The sequence below is a fragment of the Ictidomys tridecemlineatus genome, chromosome X, assembly GCF_052094955.1.
Source record: "Ictidomys tridecemlineatus isolate mIctTri1 chromosome X, mIctTri1.hap1, whole genome shotgun sequence".
Lineage (NCBI taxonomy): Eukaryota > Metazoa > Chordata > Mammalia > Rodentia > Sciuridae > Ictidomys > Ictidomys tridecemlineatus.
The window spans coordinates 77,136,956-77,161,158 of record NC_135493.1 but is presented as its reverse complement, the minus strand read 5'-3'; the positions used below and the strand labels follow the sequence as shown (position 1 = coordinate 77,161,158).

General features: G+C 44.0%; 2 protein-coding genes across 9 annotated transcripts in view; one reads left to right on the top strand and one right to left on the bottom strand.

The window, feature by feature from the left end:
• Nucleotides 1-22,815, top strand: part of Rlim (ring finger protein, LIM domain interacting) — a 55,975-nt gene extending 33,160 nt beyond the window's left edge. For 3 of the 8 annotated variants that reach the window (XR_013431794.1, XR_013431801.1, XR_013431797.1), the window contains 3 exons: nt 832-16,561; nt 17,652-17,811; nt 18,627-22,815. The gene's annotated coding sequence lies outside the window, so the exon portion shown is untranslated. The remainder of the gene's footprint in view (nt 1-831; nt 16,562-17,651; nt 17,812-18,626) is intronic. The other 5 variants (XR_013431799.1, XR_013431795.1, XR_013431798.1 and 2 more) reach the window with 5 other exon arrangements.
• Nucleotides 19,280-24,203, bottom strand: part of Slc16a2 (solute carrier family 16 member 2) — a 107,321-nt gene continuing 102,397 nt past the window's right edge. The window contains exons 5-6 of the mRNA XM_005337481.5: nt 23,432-23,660; nt 19,280-21,879 (exon numbers count right to left, since the gene is read on the bottom strand). Of these exons, the coding sequence (XP_005337538.3) occupies nt 21,659-21,879; nt 23,432-23,660 (450 nt within the window). The 3' untranslated portion in view covers nt 19,280-21,658. The remainder of the gene's footprint in view (nt 21,880-23,431; nt 23,661-24,203) is intronic.

Genomic DNA, 24,203 nt, shown 5'->3' with positions numbered 1-24,203 from the left:
CAAGGTGTTCAATTCCCAGCACCACCAAAAAAAAAAAAAGTTCCATTGGGCAGCCACAGGGATTCTAAGAATGTTATCTTTGCTCTAAAGATAATAGGAACTTGTCTTTTAGAAATAGTTTTATAAGCCATTGAGGAAACCATCCCTATTTAGTTTGTTCACTTTATTTGCCATCCTTGAGGTGAATTTCAACCGTTTCCAAGAATCATTCTCTCAATGGATAGAGGTTTGCCACCCTGAAGCATATTCAGGAATGTACTGTACATTCTAAAGGCAGTTTTAAATGAGGCATTTTTAAACAATAGGTACATTAGTGTTTAGAATAAGGAAACGGCTGCTGGGGTCAGTACTTTGAGAAAATTATTACAGCCAGATGTAGTTCCCAACACCTGTAATTCCAGTGACTTGAGGGGCTGAGAGGAGGATTACAAATTGAAGGCCAGCGACTGCGGATGTAGCTCGGTGGTAATGCATCCCTGGGTTCAATCCCCAGTACCAAAAAAAAAAAAAAATTATTACAAGTCATTCAATGTTTGAAACAAGGAAACAATCTGCACTCACAAGAAACAGGTATTTCAGTGGGGAGACTTGTAGATAATATTACCAAAACCTTAAGGGACATACATTCTGTAATTGTCTCCATTCAAATGCATCAGAACTGCTAGAGCTAGAATGATATTCAAATTTGGGTGGAGCATTAAGGAATAATTGGGTGAACAAGGACGGGCCTGAATTTTGAGTTTGTTTCCTCAACTAATAGAAATAGATGTGTGTTGTACTCAGCTACATCCTAGGCTAGTCTAAAGTTTCTCTTCCCTTTGTTTTTGGCAGGATGGAGACCTAAAGCCTCTGAAGTATTGCTAGGTTTCTCACTGGATGGTCTTGGTGACTACTTTTTAAAAAGATTCACAATCAGTCCTCTATATGCACCAAATGTTCTAGATTAGTGCTGTCCAGTAGAAATATAAAGTCACATGTAATTTTAAATAGCCACATTGCAAAAGGTAATGTGTAAAGAAATTTTAATGATGTTTTATTTAATGCAATAAAGTATTTCAACATGTGATCCATATAAAATTTTGAGATAATCACATTTTTTTCATGCTGAATCTTCAATTTCGACTATCAACATCTCAAGTGCTCATAATCACATGTAGCTACTATATTGTATGGCAAAGTTCTGGAACAATATGGGAGAGAGTGAATAAAGTGGGTAGAATGCAAATGGTGGTGAGCTTTTACAAGTTCAGCTTTGGATATGCATAAACACCTTATCTGCTCATCCACACTACCCAAGAATTAAATAAGCCTCATTCTTTTAATTGTGCACCAAAGCTATTTGCTTAAAGTGCCTATCCAGGCTGACAAAACTACCATCTTTCTACTCTTTTGAGGTTAAAAGACTATACCCCCTGCCAATGATTGAACTCTATTAATTACCACAATACCTTAGCTAGTTAGAGAAACCCATTACAACTGCAGCATTATGGAGCAGTCAGTATCAGTTGTTACATTTATTTATTGCATAAACAAGCACCCCCAAATTTAGAGTCTCTTAATTCAGTTTCCTAATAGGTGTTAAAATTTAATACAAATCATTTCCAAGCAGTTCATCTGAAAATTCCTGTATTTGAATATTCCTGGCATTTGTTAGAAGTGGCTAATCTGGATTTACGTTTCCACTTTATGTCAGACAGTGATAGTATATAGTTTAAGTGAGTTTTCTGGGGTGGGATAGGAAAAGTATACAATATGAGAATAAAGATCCAGTGAAATCGAGTATTTCCCAACATCAAATCTCTCTGATGCCATTGCTTTTTGTTCTGTTTGGTTTGGCAACAGGGAGTGAAATATTAACAGTCCTGTGAAGAAAGAACCTTTGGAGCTGAGGTTTTAGAAAAAGCTGATTCATATGGCTTGGCTTTACTTGTATTTTCTGAGTGAATATAACATTTTCTGTGGAAGAATCTGAAAATAATTTAGTAATAGTGAATGGATGTCGGTTTCTAGTGTAATTCCAATCTCTCTCTAGCACAAGAATCTTACTGCTTACTTGTAAGAAGCCGTCATCCAGTTTTGTTTGTTTTTTTTTTTTTTTTTAGATAAAAGGTTTATTTTGGCTCATAGAGCTTTTTTTAAACCTTGGGTGTAGCCCCTCTACAAGCAAAACTTCATTCTGTTTTGCTTTGGCTCTGCTCTTTCCTGGGAGAAGGAAAAGAACAGAACAGTGTCTAGGAGTGTTAGCATGAAGGTGTAAGATTGTTCTTTTTTGTTCTTGTGCTGGGAATCTAACCCAGGGCCTGGTAAGTGCTCTACCACTGAGCTACATGCTACATCCACCCCCCCTCCCTTTTTGTGTTACTGGAGTTTGAACCCAGGGATGCTTTACTACTGAATTACATCCCCAGCCCTTTTCTTTTTTTATTTTGAGACAGGGTCTTGCTAAATTGCTGAGGCTGGTCTCAAACTTGTGATCCTCCTGCCTAAGCATCTCAAGTTGATGGGATTACAGGTATGTGCCACTATACCTGGCTTGACACCTTTTTTTTTTAAGAAAAATACCCTGTATGGTGGCACACACCTGTAATCCCAGCAATTTGGGAGGGCAAGAGAATCACAAATTTGAGGCCAGCCTCAGCAACTTAGCAAGACCCTGTCTCAAAATAAAAGGGTCTAGAGAGATAGCTCAGTGGTAAAGCACCCCTGGGTTTAATCCCCAGTACCACAAAAAGAAAAGGTCAAGCCACCAGGAAATAAACAATAAAGCTGGAGAAGCCCTTTTTCTTTCCTTCCTACCTCAAGGTATTCTCTTCAATTCATGCTATTGGCATATTGATTTTCAATACCTATAAGTTAAATCTCCAGCATGTTTTTGTTTTGTTTTGTTTTGTTTTTTGGTGTTGAGGATTGAACCTTGGGGAGCTTAGCCACTGGACCACATCCCCAGTCATTTTTATTTTTTATTTTGAGACAGGGTCTCACTATGTTGCTTAATGCCTTGCTAATTAACTGAGACGGGCCTCAAACTTGAGATCCTCCAGCATCAGTCTCCTGAGTTGCTGGGATTACATGCATGCACTACCAAGCCTGGCTTCCAGCACATATTAAGTAGGCATGCCTTAGGCCTTATTACCTTTTCAAAAATGGCAGTTTAATGGGGTTGGGGTTGTGGCTCAGTGGTAGAGCTCTTGCCTCACACATTTAAGGCACTGGATTCGATCTCAGCACCACATAAAAATAAAGGTATTGTGTTCACCTACTATATATAACATTTTTAAATGGCAGTTTAAAAACCAGAGCCTAGATTCCTGACAGCATCATGGGAACTCAATATCTATCCACAACTGAACCAAAGTGCCATGAGGCCCATGAGAAAGCATTCTATGACTTATAGCACCCACACTCTCCAATCACCACCACTCTACACTCTGAAAGGTTAAGGTGAACTGCCGTTATGGCAGAGAGGGAGGTGGAGAGATGGTTATGGATTGATGAGTAAGTCACATCCCCAAATGTGTATACTTATTAGCTGTCAGGCCTTTTCACATTTGTCCTTTAATTTCACACTCAGTTGGGGAGAAATTGTCTATTTGCATTTTATAAGTGAAACAGAATCAGAGGTTATGTGACATGTTCCAGGACCCACTGCTGTTATTGATCATTCAAAAAATATTTCTTGGAATCTATGTCCCAAGAACTGTCTCAGATACAGAAGATCCTGGGGTCAATAAGACAATAGCCCTTACCTTCATAGAGGCTACATTCTAATAGGGATAGCTAGGTAATATGTATTTGTAAATACCAAGTCAGGTTGTGATTAAATGTTGTGAAGAAAATAAGATGAGGTGATTTGATTGGGACTGAGATGAGGATACTTTCTGGCAGATGACACAAACTGGGCCTATGAATGAATACAAGTTGGTAGTACATTCCAGTCCTAGGAAATGAGCACCACTTATTATTTGGAGGGAGGAAAAGGTACAGTGTTGAACAGGGAAATGGATAAGAGATAAGGCAGAGGCTAGTTCCTGAAGTTTTATAGCTCAAGGAAGGGAGATAGGATTTGATTCTGAGATAAGCTATTGGAAAGTCTTAATCATAGGATTCAAGTGCTCTGATTTAAATAAAATGGCACAATCAGGGCTAGGAGACAGATCTGACCTGAGGGTTACTGCATGCCACTATAATAGAAGACTCTCCCAAGTCTGTTCTTTTCCTTCTCCAAATTGAAGTTCAGGGAAGCTGGGTGCACAGTACCATGGAGATGATTCTGCAGTGCTCTAGACTTCTCTTTCTAGGGTTCCTTGTTTTCCTAAAACTTGGTTTGTTGGGTGCATACAAACAATGATACTGTTCTTTGTTTTATTTTAGTCTGATCTGATAAAATAATAACCATCGCTGAGGAAATTCTTAGTTCAAATAAGACACAAAGAAAATGAAACACTCTCACTGATAATTGGGCCTTTGTTAATGTTTTTTCATTACTAAAACCTGTAGGGGGCAGGGTTGCCCAGATAGTGAGCCAAAGGGACCGCTGAGATTTTTTTAAATTTTTTTAATTTTTAAAGAGCTAGCTGATTACACAAATCCTTTTCATTGGATGCCTCTCAGTAATTACTTGTTAGTGATTTTATGGGTAATCTAAATTCAGCAAACTCAGATGACTCTAGTAAAAATAACATTTTTTATAGATTAGCTCATATGATCTGGCATTTAGGATCGACAGTCACCCAAACCAGCTGCCTACATTCAGGCAGGTCTACATTCCAAGTCATCCTGAGAGAACTGATAGCTGAAAAACAGGAATACTCTGGATTGAATGTTTCCAGTTATTAAAGGGATATGGGGCCCAACCTTGCCATGGGGATTGGGGGTCCCAACCTTGGTGTCTAGGTTCCTAGTTCACTTTCTAGGCTTCAGGTATGGGAGCAAAAGTACAGGGGAAGCTATGGTGCCAAAGGAAAGGCAGTAGCTGTCTACAATATAGGAATTGGGCCAAGCTAAATGGAGATTCGCTCCTTTTCAGCTTGTTATGGTGGGATACATTGCTTCTCTAGTCTAGGTAAGGAGGTCTACCTTTTAGTCCTGCATCATCTCCTCCATGCCACTATTGACGGCTAGCATGGGTTTGGTGATGACTTCATAGCCATATTTCCTCTGGAGTCCATCAAAGGCCAAGGATTTTCAGGATTGTAGATGTGTGCATGTGGAGCCTGCATCATCTACAGAGGTGTCTTCTCAGGCTAAGAAACAAGTTTTGGGACAAGGCCCTAGTTCAATGTATGTGCAAAGTTATGAGCTCTTACCCTGTCTATCCAGCTTTTTAAACCAAGGGCTCTGAAAATAACATTTACAACATACCGTGAATCTGTATAAAACACTCACCTAGGAAAGTTAATTCCCAGTGGCTGCCCCACCCCCCTCAAACTTCCTTCTATCTTTGCTCCTTTTAAGGAATCTATCCACCTGCAGATCCAAATGAATTATTAGAATCATGTCTAGATAAGGACAAATGGCCCCAGGAGCTCTAAGAGATGATATAGGACCGGTGGTATAGCTCAGTGGTAGAGAGTGTGCTTAGCATGTGTTTGACCCTTTGCGCACACGTGCACGCACGCACACACACACACACACACACACACACACACACACACACACACCAAAACAAGGCAATATTAGGGTCCTGGGGCTTAAAAGTAATGTGCAAAAATTACCCTATTGAGAAATTAGCCCATGGAGAGGTGAAATGGGGACCTAAATGTATATTGAAAAGAAAAGATTTAAAGCCAGTCATGCTTAGCTTCATATGCCTTTTACAAGCTGTATGTGTTTTTTTCATTTATTTTTGGTGCTGGGGATTGAACCCAGGGCCTTTTGCATGCTGAGCCCACACTAGCAAGGATGCTACATCTCCAGCAAATTGCATAATTTTAGATAAGACACTTAACCCTCTCTGAATCTTAGCTTTCCTTTCTGCAAAGCAGGGATAAGGATACTTAGAGATCATACATGTCAATCCCCTAGCACAAAATGTAGAGAACTTCTAATGAGCTTTTATTAATAAGATGAGAAACCAGTATGCCCAGCAGGGGAGAAGGTGGCTAGGCCAACCTCTAATGGCTATGAAGTCTGTACTTTGAGACTTTTGGGGGGCAGGGGAAGTGCTGGGGATTGAATCCAAGGCCTTCTGCAAGGGCTCTACCACTGAGCTACATCCTCAGCCCTGATTTTGAGAGCTTGTTAAAAGACTTAGTGTATGGTCTGGGGTACTAGCTTCAATGAAGATGAATACATCTGGCCAATGTTCTTTGGATGCTCAAGAAAGTCTATGAGGTTTGTGTGATGGTGAAGGGCAGGGAAACAGACACAGTTGCTCTGGAATAATACCTGTCCATTGTTAGACAGTAGGGAAAAAAACTGAAAACCCAAATAACAGGTCCTTGCTTTATTAGGTATACTAGGGTTACACTTAACTGTGAAGCAACAATTAAATGACTGAACATTTGTTACTATGGCAACCTCTTTTTTGCTCAGCATCTAGCTACTATTTAGAGGCTACAATAGGAGCTAGATAGGCAGATAATTAGATATACCAGGTACAAAAAAAACAAACCAAAAAAACGGGCTGGGGTTGTAGCTCAGTGGTATAGTGCTCCCGTAGCATATAGGAGGCACTGGGTTCGATCCTCAGCACCATATAAATGTAAAATAAAGATATTATGTCCACCTAAAACTAAAAAATAAATATATTTTTAAAAAAACAACCCAAGAAGTCTGCTTGCAAAATAGAATAATTGGCTGAAGAATCATCTTGCAACAATTCTTTTAAAACTTGCATGTGTCTCAACAAAGATTCTCTTCACTCTGAGTGATGTCAAGAAAATCTTTGATAGAGCTGGTTAAGATTGAAAAGGAAAAGAAATGTGAAAAGTGCAGATTGTATTTTATTTATTTATTTATTTATTTATTTGGTACTGAGGATTGAACTTTACTGGTGCTTTACTACTGGGCTACATCCCAGCCCTTTCATTTTTTTGAGACAGAGTCTTGCTAAGTTGCTAAGGCTGACCCCAAATTTGCCATCATCTTGCCTCTGCTGAAAAGTATAGATTTTAGCCCAAGGAAAAGTTTTGTCATAAACCAGGAACTCCCAGAATTTTACCTAGAACTTCTCTCATCTCACCTTCTCCAATTGGGGTGTCCTTTCTGCTAGCAACAGCAACCCCTAGGCATCCTTTAACAACCTTTTAGGCACCATAGCTAAAGTCCTATTATCAGCATCCCCAGGTCTGAGATGAACTGAAATTTTCCTTCATTCTAAAAAGAGTGAAGCTATTACTAGATCAAAGACAGTTTGGGAAAAAAGACCACCCACTGAGACAACTCACCAGAGGAAACCCCTCATTAAATGCCACTCTGCTAACTTTTTTAAATATTTCTTTTAGTTGTAGTTGGACACAATATCTTTATTTTATTTATTTATTTTAACGTGGTGCTGAGGATGGAACCCAGGGCCCTACATGTGCTGGGTGAGTGCTCTACCGCTGAGCCCCAGCCCCAGCCCCACCCTGCTAACTTTTTCAACATGGTTCAAGGCTTCAAGCATCAGTGATCATAGCTGAGATAAAAAGCACTACTAGATCCTTCATTCTTTTTCTAGTTGAGACTGTTTGACTTTATTTTCTCTGTAGTATCGTTCCTTTATGTAAAATTATTTATCTTTTGATTACAGAAGAAATTCCCCTTGCACACACGGTTTTAAATGTTTCCCTTACCCTGATGACTCATAAATCTGTATCTCTAGACTTGATCCATCCCTGGAACTTTAGACACCTTTTTCCCCCCAGTTTACTGAACTTCTTGATCTGAACATTCTGTGGGCACTTTGGACTCATGTGATATCCTCCTCCTATGTTGGTAGTTGGCACCATGTGGTGTTCAGCAGTGTGCTTGGATGGCTAGGAATAGCTGTTAGGCCATTGCTCAACAGAAAAGATCATGAAACAGGCAGGAAGTTTCTATGAAATGTTGAACATGACTGAGTCAGAGCTTAAAAGTTATGAGTGGAGGTCAGAAACCCACCCTTGCCATATATATTTAAGTATATGGCTACAAAAATGATTGAGCCGTCCAGAGGGAGAAATTCAGTAGAGAGAAGGGAATCTGACCAGCAAGAAGAGCTAGAGTGGAACTGGGGCTGTAGCTCAGTGGTAGAGTGCTTGCCTTGCAGGTGTGAGGCCCTGGGTTTGATCCTCAGCACCACATAAAAATAAGTAAGTAAATAAAGGTATGTGTCCATCTACAACTAAAAGAAGAAGAAGAAGAAGAAGAGCTAGAACTTTGGCATGAAGGAATGTGATAGTAGTGTAGGCAAGTTAATGCTGGAAAGTACACTGGTGCAAGTTACTGAGTTTTGAGAGCCCCAAAGATTATTAGATATTAGGACAGTAATAAAGGTGGCAAGATCTCAGTGCTGCCCTGACAGTTGCATAACAATTGGTCAGCCATGTGCCTTTTGGCATCTCAGTTGCCCTGTCTGAAAAATAAGGGAACTCAGCATGTCTTTCCATGTACTTAGGTTTTCCTTGATTTTTTTCATCAGTATTTTGAAATTTTCTTCATACATGTACATTTTATTAAGTGTACATCTAAGTATTTAATTTTCTTTGTAATGATTTCAAAATGCCATTGCTTTTGAGCTTTGGTTTCTGCATATTTATTGACAAAATATAGAAATGTGGTTGATTTTTGAGTGTTGATTTTATATACTGCAATGTTGCTGAACTCACTTATTAGCTCTATACAGTTTTTGTAGATTTCCTTGGGATTTTCTATGTAAAAAAATCATGTCACCTGCAAATGGTTTTGTTTTTTTCCCTTTTACACATTTTACTTCTTTTTTTCTCATTTTGTTGACTTTCCAGTGCTATGTGAAATAAGAGTGGCCAGAATGGCCTTACTCCCCATCTTAGAAGTATAAAGAATTTCCTCATATAGTGTGATGCTCACTGCAGGGTTTTTTGTGTTTTTTTGTTTTGTTTTGTTTTGTTTTTGAGAGAGAGAGAGAGAGAGAGAGAGAGAGAGAGAGAGAGAGAGAGAGAGAGAGAGAGAGAGAGAGAGTTTTTTTAATGTTTTATTTTTTAGTTTTTGGCAGACACAACATCTTTGTATGTGGTGCTGAGGATTGAACCTGGGCCACTCGCATGCCAGGCGAGCGCGATACCGCTTGAGCCAAATCCCCAGCCCCACTGCAGGGTTTTTTGTAGATGCTTTTGATCAGGTTGAAGTAGTTCTTCTCCATTCCTAACTTGCTGAGTTTTTCATTGTTGTTGTTGTTGTTGTTGTGTGTGTGTGTGTGTGTGTGTGTGTGTGTGTGTGTTACTGTGGACTGAACTCAGGGCCTTGTACATGCTAGGCAAGATCTCTACCACTGAGTCACATTCTCTGCCCCTTTAAATTTTATTTTGAAACAGGGTTTTTCAATAAGTTGCGGAGGCTGGCCTTGAAGTGGCCATCCTCCTGCCTCAGCTTCCCAAGTAGCTGGGATTATAGGCATGCACCTCCATGGTAGTTGTTGTTTCAAATTATGAATAAGTATTGGGTTTGGTCAAATGCTTTTCTGCATTAATTGATAAGATCATTAGCTTATTGATACAGTACATTGAATTTACTGAGTTTAGAACATGAAAGCAGCCTTCCAGCCCTGAAATAAACCCCAATTGGCATTTAATTCTTACATTAATGGATTTGGCTTGCTAATATTTTGTTGAAGAACTTACACCTATATTCATAAAGGACATTATCTGGATTTGTCACTCTTTTGTATTATCTTTGTATGGTTTTGATAACAGGATAATACTGGGTTCATTTCAAAGCCCCACTTTTTATTTCATTGATTTTCTGCATTTTTTAATTCTTCAATTCCATTGATTGCCCTTTGTTATTTTCTTCCTTCTGTTTGATTTCATTTTGCCTTTTTTTCTACTTTCTTGAGGTAGGAATGTAGATTATTAATTTGAGGCCATTCCTAATTTCTTTTTTTTTTTTTTTTTTTTTTTGGTACTGGGGATTGAACTCAGGGGCATTTGACCACTGAGCCATATCCCAGCCCTATTTTATATTTTATTTAGAGACAGGGTCTCACGAAGTTGCTTAGTGCCTTGCTTTTGCTGAGGCTGGTTGGCTTTAAATTCGTGATCCTCCTGTTTCAGCCTCCTGAGGGGCTGGGATTACAGGCATGTGCCACCACACTCAGTACCATTCCTAATTTCTAATGAAAGCATTTGGTGCTATAAATTTTATAAATTTCCCTTTCAATACTTTAGCTCTGTCCCACATATTTTGATATGTTGTGTGTCTTATTCTGTGTTATTATAACAAATATAACAAAATACCTGAGACTGGGTAATTTATAAACAATACAAATTTATTTCTTTTTTTTTTTTTTTTAAAGAGAGAGTGAGAGAGAGAGGGGGACAGAGAGAGAGAGAGAATTTTAACATTTATTTATTTTTTCTTAGTTCTTGGCGGACACAACATCTTTGTTGGTATGTGGTGCTGCTGAGGATCGAACCCGGGCCGCACGCATGCTAGGCGAGCGCGCTACCGCTTGAGCCACATCCCCAGCCCCTACAAATTTATTTCTAACAGTTCAGAAGGCAAAGAAGTCCAGTATGGAGGTGCTGGTATACTCAGTGTCAAGTGAGGGTCTCATTGATGGTGCCATTTTTATGTCCTCACATGGTAGAAGGTGAAAGCATAAGAGACCAAATGCACTTCCTCCCTTAAGCACTTTTATAAGAACACTAATCCATTGGTGAAATCAGAGCCCTATGGCCTAGTGATCTCCTAAAATACCATATTTTTGCTTTCCAAATACTTTCTTCCTGGTATTCCAAGATTCCTTCTTTTGTCATTTCTGTTTCAAGAAGTTCCTTTAACCATATTTTAGGATAGGCCTGCTGTGACAAATTCTTAATTTTCCGTCATCTGAGGATGTCTTGATTTCCTCTTCCTTCCTCAAACATACAATTCTGAGTTGACAGTTCTTTTCTTTCAGTGCTTGAAAAAATTGTGAAATCTTTCTCCGCCCTCCACAATTTTTGATAGGAAATCCGCTCTTATTTGAATTGGTTTTTCCCAAAAACTAAGGTGTCAATAGTTTTATAACTATAAGGTGTCATGGTTTAGTTTTCTCACTGCTTTCAAGATAGTTTTGTTCGTTTTGTGTTTAGTTTTCTGATATTTGATTATGATATGTCTTAGCATAGATTTATTTGAATTCATTCCATTTGGGATTCACTCGGCTTCTTGAATCCATAGGGTTATGTCTTTTGCCAAATTCAAGAAGTTTTCGGCCTTTATTTCTTTAAACACTTTTTCAGTCTTACCTTTTTCTCCTCTCCTTCTGGAACTGTGATAATATGAATGTTAGATCTTTTGTCATGGTCCCACAGTTCCCTTAGGGACTACTAATTATTTTTTCAGAACTGAGAGTTGAACCCAGGGTTTTGTGGATGCTAGGCAAGTGCTCTGCCAGTGAGCTACATCCTCAGCCCTATCCTATCCTATCCTATCCTATCCTATCCTATCCTATCCTATCCATCTCATTCTGTCCTATCCAGTCAGGGCCTTAAAATCCTCTTACCTTAGCCTCCAAAGTCACCAGGATTACAGGCATATGCCACCATACCTGGCTTCTATTATTTTTTCCAGTCTATTTTCTTTTTTAAAAAATATTTATTTTTTAGTTTTAGATGGACACAATCTTTATTTTATTTTATTTTTTTATGTGGTGTTGAGGATTGAACCCAGCACCCTGTGCATGCCAGGCGAGCGCACTACCACTTGAGCCCTCCAGTCTACTTTCTTTTAAAATTTTTTAAACATTTTTTTAGTTGTAGATGGACACAATACCTTTATTTATTAATTTTAAAATAATTTTATTTATTTATGTGACGCTGAGGATCAAACCCAGGGCCTTGCATGTGCAAGGCGAGCCCTCTACCACTGAGCCATAACCCCAGCTCCTATTAATTTTTTTTTAATGTGGTGCTGAGGACCAAACCCAGTACCTCACACATAGTAGGCAAGTGTTCTACCACTGAGCTATAACGCCAACCCCTCTTTTAAATTTTATTTAATGAATTAAAAATATTTTTGTAGTACCAGGGATTGAGCCAAGGGGTGCTCTACCACTGAGCTACATCCTCATCCCTGTTTATTTTTTATTTTGAGACAGGGTCTCTTTAAGTTGCTCAGGCTAGCCTCAAACTTGCCATCCTCCTGCCTCAACCTCCTGAGTAGCTGGGATTACAAGGGTGCCTCACCATAGCTGGCTCCCTTTTGGTTATTTTAGCTTTCAGTTCTAAAATTTCCATTTGTTTTTCTATTTATATTTTCTATTTATTTACCGGAATTTTCTGATTTTTAATCTATTTCAAGCATGTTCATAAATACTCATTGGAGCATTTTTATGATGGCTGCTTTAAGTTCCTTTTCAGATAATTCTAACATCTGTGTCATTCCTCTGTTGGCATTGGTTTTCTTTTTTCTTACAAGTTGATATTTTCTCAATTCAAGTAAGATATTTTGGTATGATGAGTATTTATTAAAACCTAGACATTTTGAGTGATATGTAATAATACTGTTGGTCTTATTTAAATCTTCTATTGTAGCAGGACTCCTCTGACAGCCTGGCACTGCCTCATTACTGCAAAATCAAAGTAGAAGTCCAGATTCCCATGGGACCTCTGTTGCCATCCAATTGTTGAGGGACTCCTCATTACTGCTTGGTGGGGGTGGGAGCTCAGGCACCGTATTAGACCTCTACTGAGAATGCCCAGTCTGCTGGGAGGGGCAGGGATGTCACCTTACTGTCAGGGATAAAAGTCTGGGCTCCCTATATGGCTTTCTGTGATGCCACCCTGATGATGGAGAGGGGAGGTGCTTGTCACAGTAAGAAGAAAGTGGAAATCTAGGCTCTCCACTTCACTTTTGTTGGCTAGAGTGAGAATGGGACCAGTTTCTTCCAAAATGTGTGACACGAGTAGAGTGGCTATTGTGTGAAAGTTTTCAGTCTTGTTGGGCTGCTCTTTTTCTGGTTCTTGGCTACAGAAAGCAAAATTTTCTTGGGCTTTTTATTCCCATTAGTATTTCTGGGTTTCTGGCTTCTCTAGTACCAACTTTAGGATATATGAGGCAAAAAGAAAACACAGAGCACTCACCTCAGGAGAGTCGCTCTTGAAGTTCTGAGTTCCCTAGCTGGTCAGCCTTCTCTACACATTTCAGAGTCTCGGGTTTGTTTTATATACTACGTAGCATTTTAAGCTGTTCTTCATGGAAGGAACAAAGAAAAATACATAAAATCGGTCTTTCCAGAAGCATAAGTCTTGAATAGAAGTAATTCTTAAAAATTGTTTTAATTTTTTTATACTAGTGATTGAACCCAGGGGTGCTGTACCATTGAACTATATCCCCAACTTTTGTAATTTTTGTTTGAGACAGGGTATCTCTAAGTTGCTGAGACTGACCACAAACTTGCTATCCTCCTGTCTTGACCTTGAGGGGCTGGGATTACAGGCATACACCACCACACCCTGCTATAAAGTTGTCCTAAATTTTTAACAGCAGAATCCATTTTTCAATGATAAAACTTAATCTGCTCAAAGGGAAGAGAGGCCCAAACTCTATATATAATCTTCTGTCAATCCACATATTACAGTGGACCTTGAGGTACCTCTGATTCACAGAGAGCAATTTAAAAGCTCTCCACCATTTCTTCCTATTAGGATAACCCTTAACTGTGTTTAGCAAGGACTGTGAAGAACTCAGTTGGATAGAAAAAGTTAATTAAGATATGTTTGTTTGAAGCACCTATGCTTTGTCAACATAATGTTAAAGTGCTTTTGGAATTCAGTAGTTACAACTATTTACAGAAGTACTGAACCAGAACTAGCTTTACCTGGAACTTGACTTTCCCAGAAACTTGGCCCTGTATCAAACTTGGCTCTCCTTGCTTTGTGGACCCAGCCATTGTGGTTGACAGGTGAGTACTAACCTTGAAGGGACTGTTTGAATGCTTGAAACTACTCACCTTGAAGGAAAGGCTTAGGCTAGGACTTATTTGAGGTGACAAAGTTGTTGTTTTTTTTTCTTTTGGTGCTAGGGGTCTAACCCAAGGCTTGGGCTTGCTAAGCACAGGTTCTAACACTGAGCTATACTCCTAGCCTTAGGCAAAGACTTATTGTGATCAGGGGATTTAGAACCCAAAGAAAAACAACAGTGAGGGGTGGGGGGTACTAGAAAATACCAAGCTCTCCTGCAAATATAAGGAATCTATCAACTGGAGTCAGTGGAATTCAGGTGGAAGATAACAGCCCCAGTTTGGGGATGTGGGTGGGGAGCTGCACATACAGTAAAAGTCCACTTCAATAAAGCATGTGGGAAGGGGTTTGGGTATGTTTTACCCTTTTCTCTTCCCCATATGCTACCTTGGGAGCTCCTTTACCCTTATTTGCATAACATTTGCTGCTCTTTCCCTTCCCCTCTGTAGCTTGGCCCAGTGCTGGAATTCTCAAAGGGAGAGACCCCTTGAGCTAGTGTTGATATCTTAGACACACAAGTCCTTTTTCAGGAAAGCAGAGCCTCCCGGGAACTACTCCATGTCCCCCTCCCCCTGCCATAACTAGACCAGACAAAGGACCTTTTGCTGGTCTACAGACATCAAGCAAGGCCCTGAAAATTAAGTTGTAATGATTTTATTATATGATGAGAAAAAGACTGAGAAAGCAAGGTGTAAGGGAGCTCATTTGGAGTTTTACCCCAATTTTGAAGGCCAGAGGACCCGTAAAGGAGTGATAGGTACTCCAAAAGAAAGGCAGATGACAGATCCCTAGTTCCTTTTCCTCATGCCCTCCAATGGGGAGGATGGCATGGGAGAAGCACAAGGACTCTAGCTCAGTTTTGCTGTCTCTCATACCTCCATATTGGTGCTATATTCCCACTCCCTGACCAGACCCTTTACTGGGGGACAGAGTGGGCATGGGGTGGGGCAGGTACTGACTTTAGAAGCAGCAAGCAGGCTTTCTGAGAGGTCAGGGGGGAAAAAAGATTTTTCTCACATTCCATGAAGTTGAGTGGAAGCACCTTGGAGACGGGGTTCTTAATTTTGGCCCTTGATTTCTTCCTACTACCTTAACCTTTAACTGTGTTTAGCAAGGACTGTGAAAAACTCAGTTGGATAGAAAAAGTTAATTAAGATATATTTGTTTGAAGCACCTATGCTTTGTCAACATAATGTTAACAATAAAAGTCAACAAATGGCATTTGGCTCCCACTGGGCTTCAATTTCTCAATCTGTGAAATTTAAAAGCAGCTGCCTCAGGCTGGGGGTGTAGCTCAGTTGATAGAGTGCTTGCCTAGCATGCACAAGGCCCTGGGTTCAATCCCCAGCAACACACACACACAAAGCAGATGCCTCTCTTGGCTGAAGGGAGAGAGTCAAGTGTGATGAAGGATAGGAGAGCACATGTGAACTGTAAATTGTCCTCCCACAAGGTGAGGGAGCCCTTGTTACCATTAGAGGGGGCCTCTGTGTCCAGCTGCCCTGGGGGAGGCCCTTGATTCAGGAGCTGAGGGATGGAGTGTCTGCAGTGTGTAGAGTGCAGAGGTGTGAAATAAGCAGACAGCTGGGAGATCCCAGACTGACAGGAGGAAACTCTGGCCTTAAGAAAGAAGGATCTGTGAGGCTGGCCCTCCTCAGAAGCCTCCACCTTGGGAAAGGGAGTGTTACGTGAGTGTGTGGGTAGTGCAGGTGGCTGCCAATCCACCTTAGTGGAGGTTCCTCGGCTTAAGGAAGCAGGTTGGTGGAGAGTGGGTGGAGGGGTGTCTGTAAGGAGCAAATTGAGGAGGGCTGATCTCAGACACAAGGTGTTCCTTCCCACCACGACCACGAAGAGAGTTCTCCAGCCTAGGCAACTGTGCCTGCTCACCTGTGTGATCTCTGGGCAGTTGGTGGGACTGTGAGGTGGGGGAGCCGGCCTGAGCCCGCGAGGTGGGAGCCCAGAGTTCTGAGGAAGTTTTGTTTTTGTTGTTTCACTTTATGTTGTGTATGTGTACGCGTGCACGGGCCTCGAGCATGCAAAGCGTGCGCTCCAGCCCTGAGCCACACACCCGCTTCCTCTGGGACTGTCTCCTCGAGGCTGGGCGGGGGATTGAGCGGTGGGCCAAGTCTTTGGCTGGTGCAGCGCCACTGGCTGACCTCAGAGAGCAGGCGGCCCTGCGGGGCGAGCCCAGCGTTGGAGGTCGGAAAGGAGGGCAGAGGACGGCTGCCCCGGCAGGAGCGGCAGGAGCGTTTCCTCCGGGCGGTCCCCGCCCCCAGGCCCCTCATCCTGGCGGCCTCGAGCCTGGGCTCACGTAGGGCCTTCGCTAGCAGCGGCCAGACTTCACCCTTGGGGCCTTGGGACGGCGCTTTCGGGTGGAGGGAGGAGGGAGGCCCTCGGAAGGGGCTCTCAGGGGCCCAAGGGGTGCGCCTCGTGTAGTAGTCGCCCTGCTGGCGGGGGTGAGTTTGGGGCGCCGTCGCCGCTGCAGCTGCAGCCACTGGTGGCCGTGGCACGAGCCGGGCGGTGGGGGAGCGAGGAGGAGCAGAGCCCGGGCGAGCGGGCAGCTGCCGTCTACCCCTGGGGCCCTCGGGCCAGTTGGCGCGCGGAGACTGGCTCCTCCTGCCCTTCTCCCGCCCCTTGCCCCTGGGCGGGCCGGATTCCCGCCTGAGTAGCAGGGGCAGATGCGTCTCCGTGGCGCGGCTCCCGGGTGGTCACCCCTCCCCGATGGGGGAACGGAGAGAGGCCCGCCGAGGGGCAGCAACCCCGTGCACCCCCCCCTCCCGCTGCCCTCCCAACGTGACCAGAAGCCGGCGACTAGACCAGGAGCCACAGCCGGGGTCCCCAACCCCATCTCCATCCCAGGCATCCCCAGAGTGCGGGGCGCGCCAGGGGACCTGGGGGGGGAAGGGTACCGATTAGCACCCCTCGGTCCCCGGGGGTGTGGGGGAGGGTGGCTTCGAGGGCAAATAGAGCGGGAGTGTGGTGGGTAGGAAAGGGGGGCAGGGGTCGCCCCGCGGGTTTCTAGGTCGGTTGGGGCCATAGTCTCTGGCAGGAGCAGGGGAGCGAGGGGGCCCTGGGCAGGGGCCACACGACAGGTGCTGCCAGTCGGCTGGCTGGTGGCACTGGCCCCGGCGGGCGCGAAAGAGGCCCGGCTGGCTCCGCCTCCCCTCCCCCAGCTGGACGGGGCTCTGACACTTGTTAGATGTGAGCAATGGGCTAATTTTATCCGGCTCGGGCTCGGGCTCAGCAGGAAACCGACGCTGAAGCTAGATTTGTTCTTCCGGGCGACTCTGGCCCCCGGGAGGCCAGTCTCGGGGAGCACAGGGGGGAGGGGACGCGCCCGCCTGGGTGGGAGTGGGGGCGTGGTGTCCCCTCTCTGCCCCAAAGTAGACCAAGTTTTGACGTCGGGGGTGGGGGGTGGTATACTCCAGGACACTAAGGCCAAGAGGAGGAAGATATTTTGGAAAAAAGAAAGTACAAATTCCTTCTTGTGTTGCCTCACATTGTTGTCTCTAATTCTGTTTCTTTTCTTTTTTTCCATTCCTGAAGTCCCTGGGTTCTAGCAGTGCCTGACACACATCAGGTTCCTAGGAAATACTGCTGAAAAGACATGAAAACCAGGCCTGGAGCTCTGTATCTGATGACCACTAGAGAGAGCTGAAAGGCAGAAATCAAGGGCCTTTGAAGAACAGCCTCCTCAACCTCCTGGGTATCTAATCCCTTTCCTTGTTCCTCTGGGGTCTCCGCTACAATTGCAGAACTTGCTTCAAGTTTTCATACTCTAACCAGTCCCACTCTATGGGGCACCAGCTGTCAGACACCCGGGATTTGTAATCCGCGTCAGCTGGCTTGCTGTGCTACTGTGGAAAAGTGGCAGGGAGCTGCTGGCTGCCTTTTCAGACATGAAAAGGCCCTGGAGGAGAGCATATGCTCATAAAAATTATGGGATTCCACAGCTTTGAAATCTAACGATCCTGAGTGATCAAACACAGACTGAGCTCTTCGGGCTGCTGGGGGAGGGACTGGAGGGGCAGCAGATCTTGGGTGGGAGAGCCTGAGGCCTGGCAGCTGGACAAAGTAATTAGCCTCAGTGGGAGGAGATGAAGAGGCCGGCAGCCTGAGGGTGTCTGCACTAAGCAGAGAAGAAACAACAATAGCTAAGAACTGGGTGGTAAACCACCCACTCCCAAAGGAAACCAGTCTCTTCTCTTTGTCCCTGTCTTGGCCATTGCACAGCCAGAAGGAGATGGACTTTATTGGTTGCTCTTGGTGTTCAGAGTAGAAAGGCAGTTGGTGGAAAGAAGCCTCCAAGGCCAAGGCTTCCTGAAGGTCTAGAATGAATGGGAGGGAGAAACCAAAAGTTTGTGTAGATTGGGAATGAGAGTAATTGTGAAGCAATGGGGTATGCTGAGAGTCACACTGCTCAGCTTTTATTTCCACTAAGAGCTGGTCCTGCTGACACCCTTTTAGAAATGGGCTTCTATGTGGTTGAGTGAAGTGGACGAGTCCTTTTTTCCTTTCTAGGGCCAGTGTCTTCATCTAGCAACAAGGGGTTTGGATTGGACTGGAAGTTAATTACCTGAGTTCAAGTCTTGTTCTGATGAACTGTGTGAACCTGCAGCAGGCCCTTCGTTTCTCTAGGCCTCAATTTCCCCACTTAAATTCAATGCAGAATATGGACAAGTGAGACTTTAAGTTTACTCCTAGTTTTGTCATTCCTGTAGGTCTCTCTGCTGTATCACCCTCCATTCCAGGCTGTCACTGTAGGGCTATGTAATCCAGCTAGACTAATCTCTTCAGGTTCCCTATCAATAAGGGAGAGAGAAGGGGTTGAATTGTAATATTGCTAAGGTCATTGCCAATTTTTAGGAAGGCACATTTATAGCAAGGTGGTGGCCTTGGCAGGCTTTTACTCTGACTCAGCCAGTAACCATGTTCTCATTTTGTAAAGTAGCCACTTTTCCACTTCAGAGCTCCCTAGCAAATGAAGTTTCAAACAGTCCACCCAAACCCAAAGCCTTATATAGCTCCTCTCCTTTTCAAATGTCCGCTCTTTCAGAGAGCACAGACCCTGGCAGAAATCTGATTTAGAATGAGGCTTCAGTTCTGAAGCCAAACTTCCTGCTGTTAACCAGGTTGACTATTTCACCCTTGTAGGCAACATCCATACCAAAACCAAACTTTTAGATCTGTTTATTTTGTTCCAAACCCCTTGAGGATTTAAATGTCCCAGGTCTCAAGCTCTGAAATTTTGTTCGTTCTCCTAGGTTTAACTGTGGTGCTTAAGAGGCTGCATCCTACTCTAAATATTAATACTGTGCTGCTTTTTCCAACCAACAATTCTCTCCAAAAGCACACAAGCCCACACATGCACATGCACATGCACATGTGTGGAAAAAGTAAATTGACGCCCTGTCAATGTTAAGTGACACCTGAATAGGCAGATTTGGGACCTGTGAATATCTTTTTCTTCAACTGGAGAGAAGTGGGTGGCAGCCTGATTTTTAAAATCTATCCAGTCTTGAGCAACAAAGGAAGCCCTGCGGGACCACCCTCCAGCATCTCAGTGGGGGCGGGGCAGGGAGGAATGGAAGCAGGGGCATTGTTGCTCTAGTAATTCCAATGGTCTCTCTCAGGAGTTACAGGGCTCCTGCAATCCATCTTCTCCTGTTCCACTGCTGTTTGAGCTGACAGGTTACTAACTAGGCCCTTTCCTACTTACAGAGCCAAGAACCAGTGGATTTTCCTTCAGGGAGTTGATAAGAGCTGGACTAGGACCAGCAGAGGTGGGGGGGCTCAGACTTTGGCCTTGAATGAAACTTTCAGAGGCCAACCATGCCCCAGCTGCCTGTTTGTAACGGAAAAATTCATGTGTGGGGACCATTGTCTTCTTTGGAGCCCCTCAGGGCAACCTCATCCTCCTGTCCGTAGGATGACCCTGGTTTAGGGTGGCACATTACTATTGGCTCCAAGTGACAGCCAGGGGTGCCTGGCAAAAAGATGATGAAAGGTTGGGTGACAGGAACACAATAAACAAAGGCCCAGAGAGGGGAGAAAGAGACACACAGACAGAGGGAAGAGAGAGGCTGAGCTCCTAATGAGGTGAGCTGTGCTAGCTGGACACAGCCTGGCAGAGCCCTCTGCCCCTAGCCAGGAGCACCTGGAATGCTCTTCAGTAAGATTGTTGCGCAGAGCCTGGGTATAGGGAAGCATCTGGTACCTACTTCAGAGGGAAGAAGGTGGTCCAGAATCTACCTTTCCTGGCACCATTAATGCCCACTAAGCAGAGTGGCCCAGGATGTCCAGCATGGGGAAAACACTGGGTGGTAAAAGCTAGGGTGGCTTCCCCTTCCTAAAAGAAATTGTCCAAACCCTGTGTGCAGCTGCTGCCTGTACCTTTGGGGATCCAGGTTCTGAATGAGGTTTTTCCTAAAACAGTCCATTTCCTGTCCTGGCCAGGTGGAAATATTGACCTGTCATGAAAACTAAGAGATGGAGGAGTTGGTCTTTCACTATGTCAATAGCCACTGGCCCTCCCTGCACCATGCCAGCTCACTGTCCTTAGTCCTCCTCTGCCTGCTGAGATGAAAGGAGTTTCTTCACATTTGACAGGTGGATACAAGGATGGGGAACTGGGAAGGCCTCCAGGTTAATGCATTGGCTTGGAAAATCTGTAAAAAACAGTGGGTGGAACATGGAACTCTGTGGTGTTTAAGGTCCTTTCCCTGTGTGATATTCTACTCTTCCAGTCTATGATTATATCAGCTTGAGCCAAAAAGTGAGATGAGGCTCAGCCTGAGATGAACGGGATTAATGCTAGTGTTAGGGCTGGACTGAGCCAATATGAGGCTGATTGGCCCAAGCTCTGGGTCCCTCCTTTCTCCAAGCACCTATGTATCTGTGACAATCATAAAAAGAAATAGAGAGGGAAAAGAATGGAAAGGAGGCAGTAGAGAAAAATCAAAGGAAAGGAAGAGAGAAGCAGACTGTTAACAAACCATATCATGGGGATACTACCTGTATACAGCTCTCGGGAAGCCACAGCCCTCAGGAACTTGTGAGACTAAACAAGGCTCCTTGTCTCATTCTGCCTCCCTTCCCCCACCACCCAAATGGCTTCCAAGGATGAATGGCAATAAATTTCTCAGTAATCAGAGGCTTGAGTCTCTCCCACTAGGCTCCTGGGGACACAGTAGCACCTTTGGCAGTTAATTTTAGTGGGTGACTAACAAGCTGGGGCCTGGAGGTTCTATCATCCTCCTCCCCCAGGGGTTAGAATGTATATGGAGAGGTTCCAAAGGCCAGGGGGAAATCTCAAGCTTTCCCAGTTCCTGGGAGAAGAAGGGCCCTGGCAAGTTTAAAGGCATTCATGGGGAAAATTTGGTTAATGAGTTTGGAACACCTAGAGCTTTGGCTCCAAGGGGATGGTCAGGTGGCTGAAATGCTGTGTGCACAGGTTTGGGAACTAGTGTGCTGGTGGCAAAAAATGTAAATGCTGAGCAGGGTGGGATAAGGGGAAGAGCTGGGGAGGAGCACACAATGGCAAAAAAGAGGCATTAGATTGGTTCCTCGGGGTTTGGGGAGCCTGGCAGCAGCTCCCCATTGGGGTCTGGATCAGGGACCAACATCTTATCCTTGCTGGAATCCCTCTGCTCTTTCTTGAACATCCTTTGATGCATGAGAGGGACGAAGAAGAGGATTACAGCCCCAATGATGGGGGGCACACCGGCAAAGTAGAAGGCCACATGGTAGTCCCCAAAACAGTTGCGGAGGAGGCCTGAAACAGTCAAGAGACACAAGTCAAGCTCGGCTTTTCCCTACCACCCAAAGTTGCTCTTTGCCTCTTCTAGGGGCCATCCCAGTGCCTATCCAGAGAATCTTGGCCTGTACTGTCTTGACTTGGGAGTTCCCTCAACTTAAAGGCAAGTGGTTCCTCCCTGAGGTAATGGGGCTATGGGCCCTTGAGCTGAATGCTTATTATGAAAGGATAGAATGAAGCCCCTCTTAAGATTTCCACATTTGTAACTTTCATCAAGCTATAGCTACCTTCCAGTCACTCATAGGGATGGTGTTAGGAGGGAATCTAGTTTAAAATAATTCCAAGGAAGGAAGGCCAAGCCTTGTCTCTGTTCACAGTGATATTCCCCACCCCTACTCCCATTTATTCTCATGGAACAATTTAGCTGAGTCCCTATTTACTTTTTCTCTGAGGTTTCCTTTCTCTGAAGTTCCAGTTCCCCTAGGAAGAAGTCACACATGTCTTTTTTTTTCAGTTATAGATATAGTTGGCCCCTCTGGCTTCCTCTAAGCTGCCAATACCATGGATGTATTTGGCATGGGATTCAAGGCCTCTTCCTGTTCACCTCCAGAAGCTAACATGAGCTACCTCATAAGGAGGATGAGCCCAGAAGCAAAGTCAAGGATGCCCTTGTCCCTTTGCTTACTCAGGAGATAAGAAAAAGGGAAAGAGTTGTGGATTCTGGACCACTGTTGCCATCAGAGACTGGATAGAGTCTCCCCTCCCCTAGTAGGCAGTGTGACTGTTGCACAAGAGCCTGAATGAAACCTTTTGCCACTGTCACATGGCACCCTCACAACACCTTGTACATAATTGGTGTTCAAGGAGTATTTGTTGAATTAGCCCATTTGACCAACTTAGGGGAGGCTAACCCATGAATCGGTGTTTGTAATAAAACCCTAGAAAGGAAATGAACTTCTCTTTTCATTGGGTTTCTTATTTCTTATGTTCCCTCGGTTACCAACAGTGCTCTCCTGGGAGGATGGAGGGAGGAAACTAGGAGTGCTGAAAAATGGCACACCAGCACTTTGCCTGCTGCCTGCTGGAGGTGAACCTCACTGGCTCAGTCTTGGGATGTTTCCTTAATAAGTTTAATTCTTAAGCCAGTAGAGGAGGAGAAAGAGAAGGACATCTCAAAGTTTTAATAAAACTAGGGCCAGCTTTCTTTTTTTCCCTACCTCTTTTACTCGACTACCTTAAATAATCACTTAACTGTGAGGAGAGCAAGAGAACACTGGACAAATACAATGGTCAAGAAGGTCAAACCCATTTTTCCCTCTACTTTCCTGGAAGGAGCCATGCTAACTATAGTAAAACCCCACTGAAACACCACCATGGAAAACCCATCCCCCCCAAATGAATCCATGCCTGTGAACTGTGTTTAATCTCCTTCACCAATGGTGGTAAGGGGTTTCATGTACTCTGACAAGGCTGCTTATGCAGAAAATATGAGGAAAGGGGACCTTAAACAGAGAGAGAGCCTATGGAAAACAGGTCTCTGACTCATGCCCTCCCTGGAAATCAACCTCACCTGCAATGGGGGGCCCAGCAATCATCGGCAGGGCCATCATGCCCAGGAGGTAGCCAATGGCCTGTGAGGCCTGCATTGGGCCCACCAGCTCAAATGCGATGGGGGCCATGATGGTGATGAAGAAGCCATCGCACAGGCCCAGGAAGAGGCAGACAACGATGAGGCCCCCGAAGTCCCGGCACAGGGGAATCATCATAGACATCAGGCCCAGGAGCAGGAAGGAGAGGACCTAGGGGAGCAAGGGCCTGTGGTCATGTTGTGCTACCAGGCAAGACCACATAGCACATAACATGTCCTTTTTCAGATCTTCATTTCTACCATCTATAAAATGGGTTGGGGGAAGCAGGGTGTCAACAAGGACAGCAGTTGGATTAAGTAGTTACTCAGGCCCCTTCTAAGTTCTTCAATGAAGGGTTCAAAGGCTTTGTGAGAGCCCCAACTTAACTGAATCTAGCAGGACTAAAGAAAGGGAGGACATGGCCCCTGGCCTCAAGAAGTTGGTCTTTGCATTGGATCCTGAGATAAAGGGAATGCTGTTTCTTCTTTCTGAGCCTATGTCTGAGTGTCTCAGGTATCAGGACCTGGGATCAGATCACATTGATATTCTCAGATTCAAGTAAAGTATGGGAAAAGGAAGGGGAAGAGGGACGATGGCTTGCACAATGACTAGACAGGGAATACAAAGAAAGGTATGGCTTTCTAAAATGTGGAAGGAGCCAATGCCCATTTTGGTGGGGGTAGATTTTAGAAAACACCTTGACATGAAAGAAAC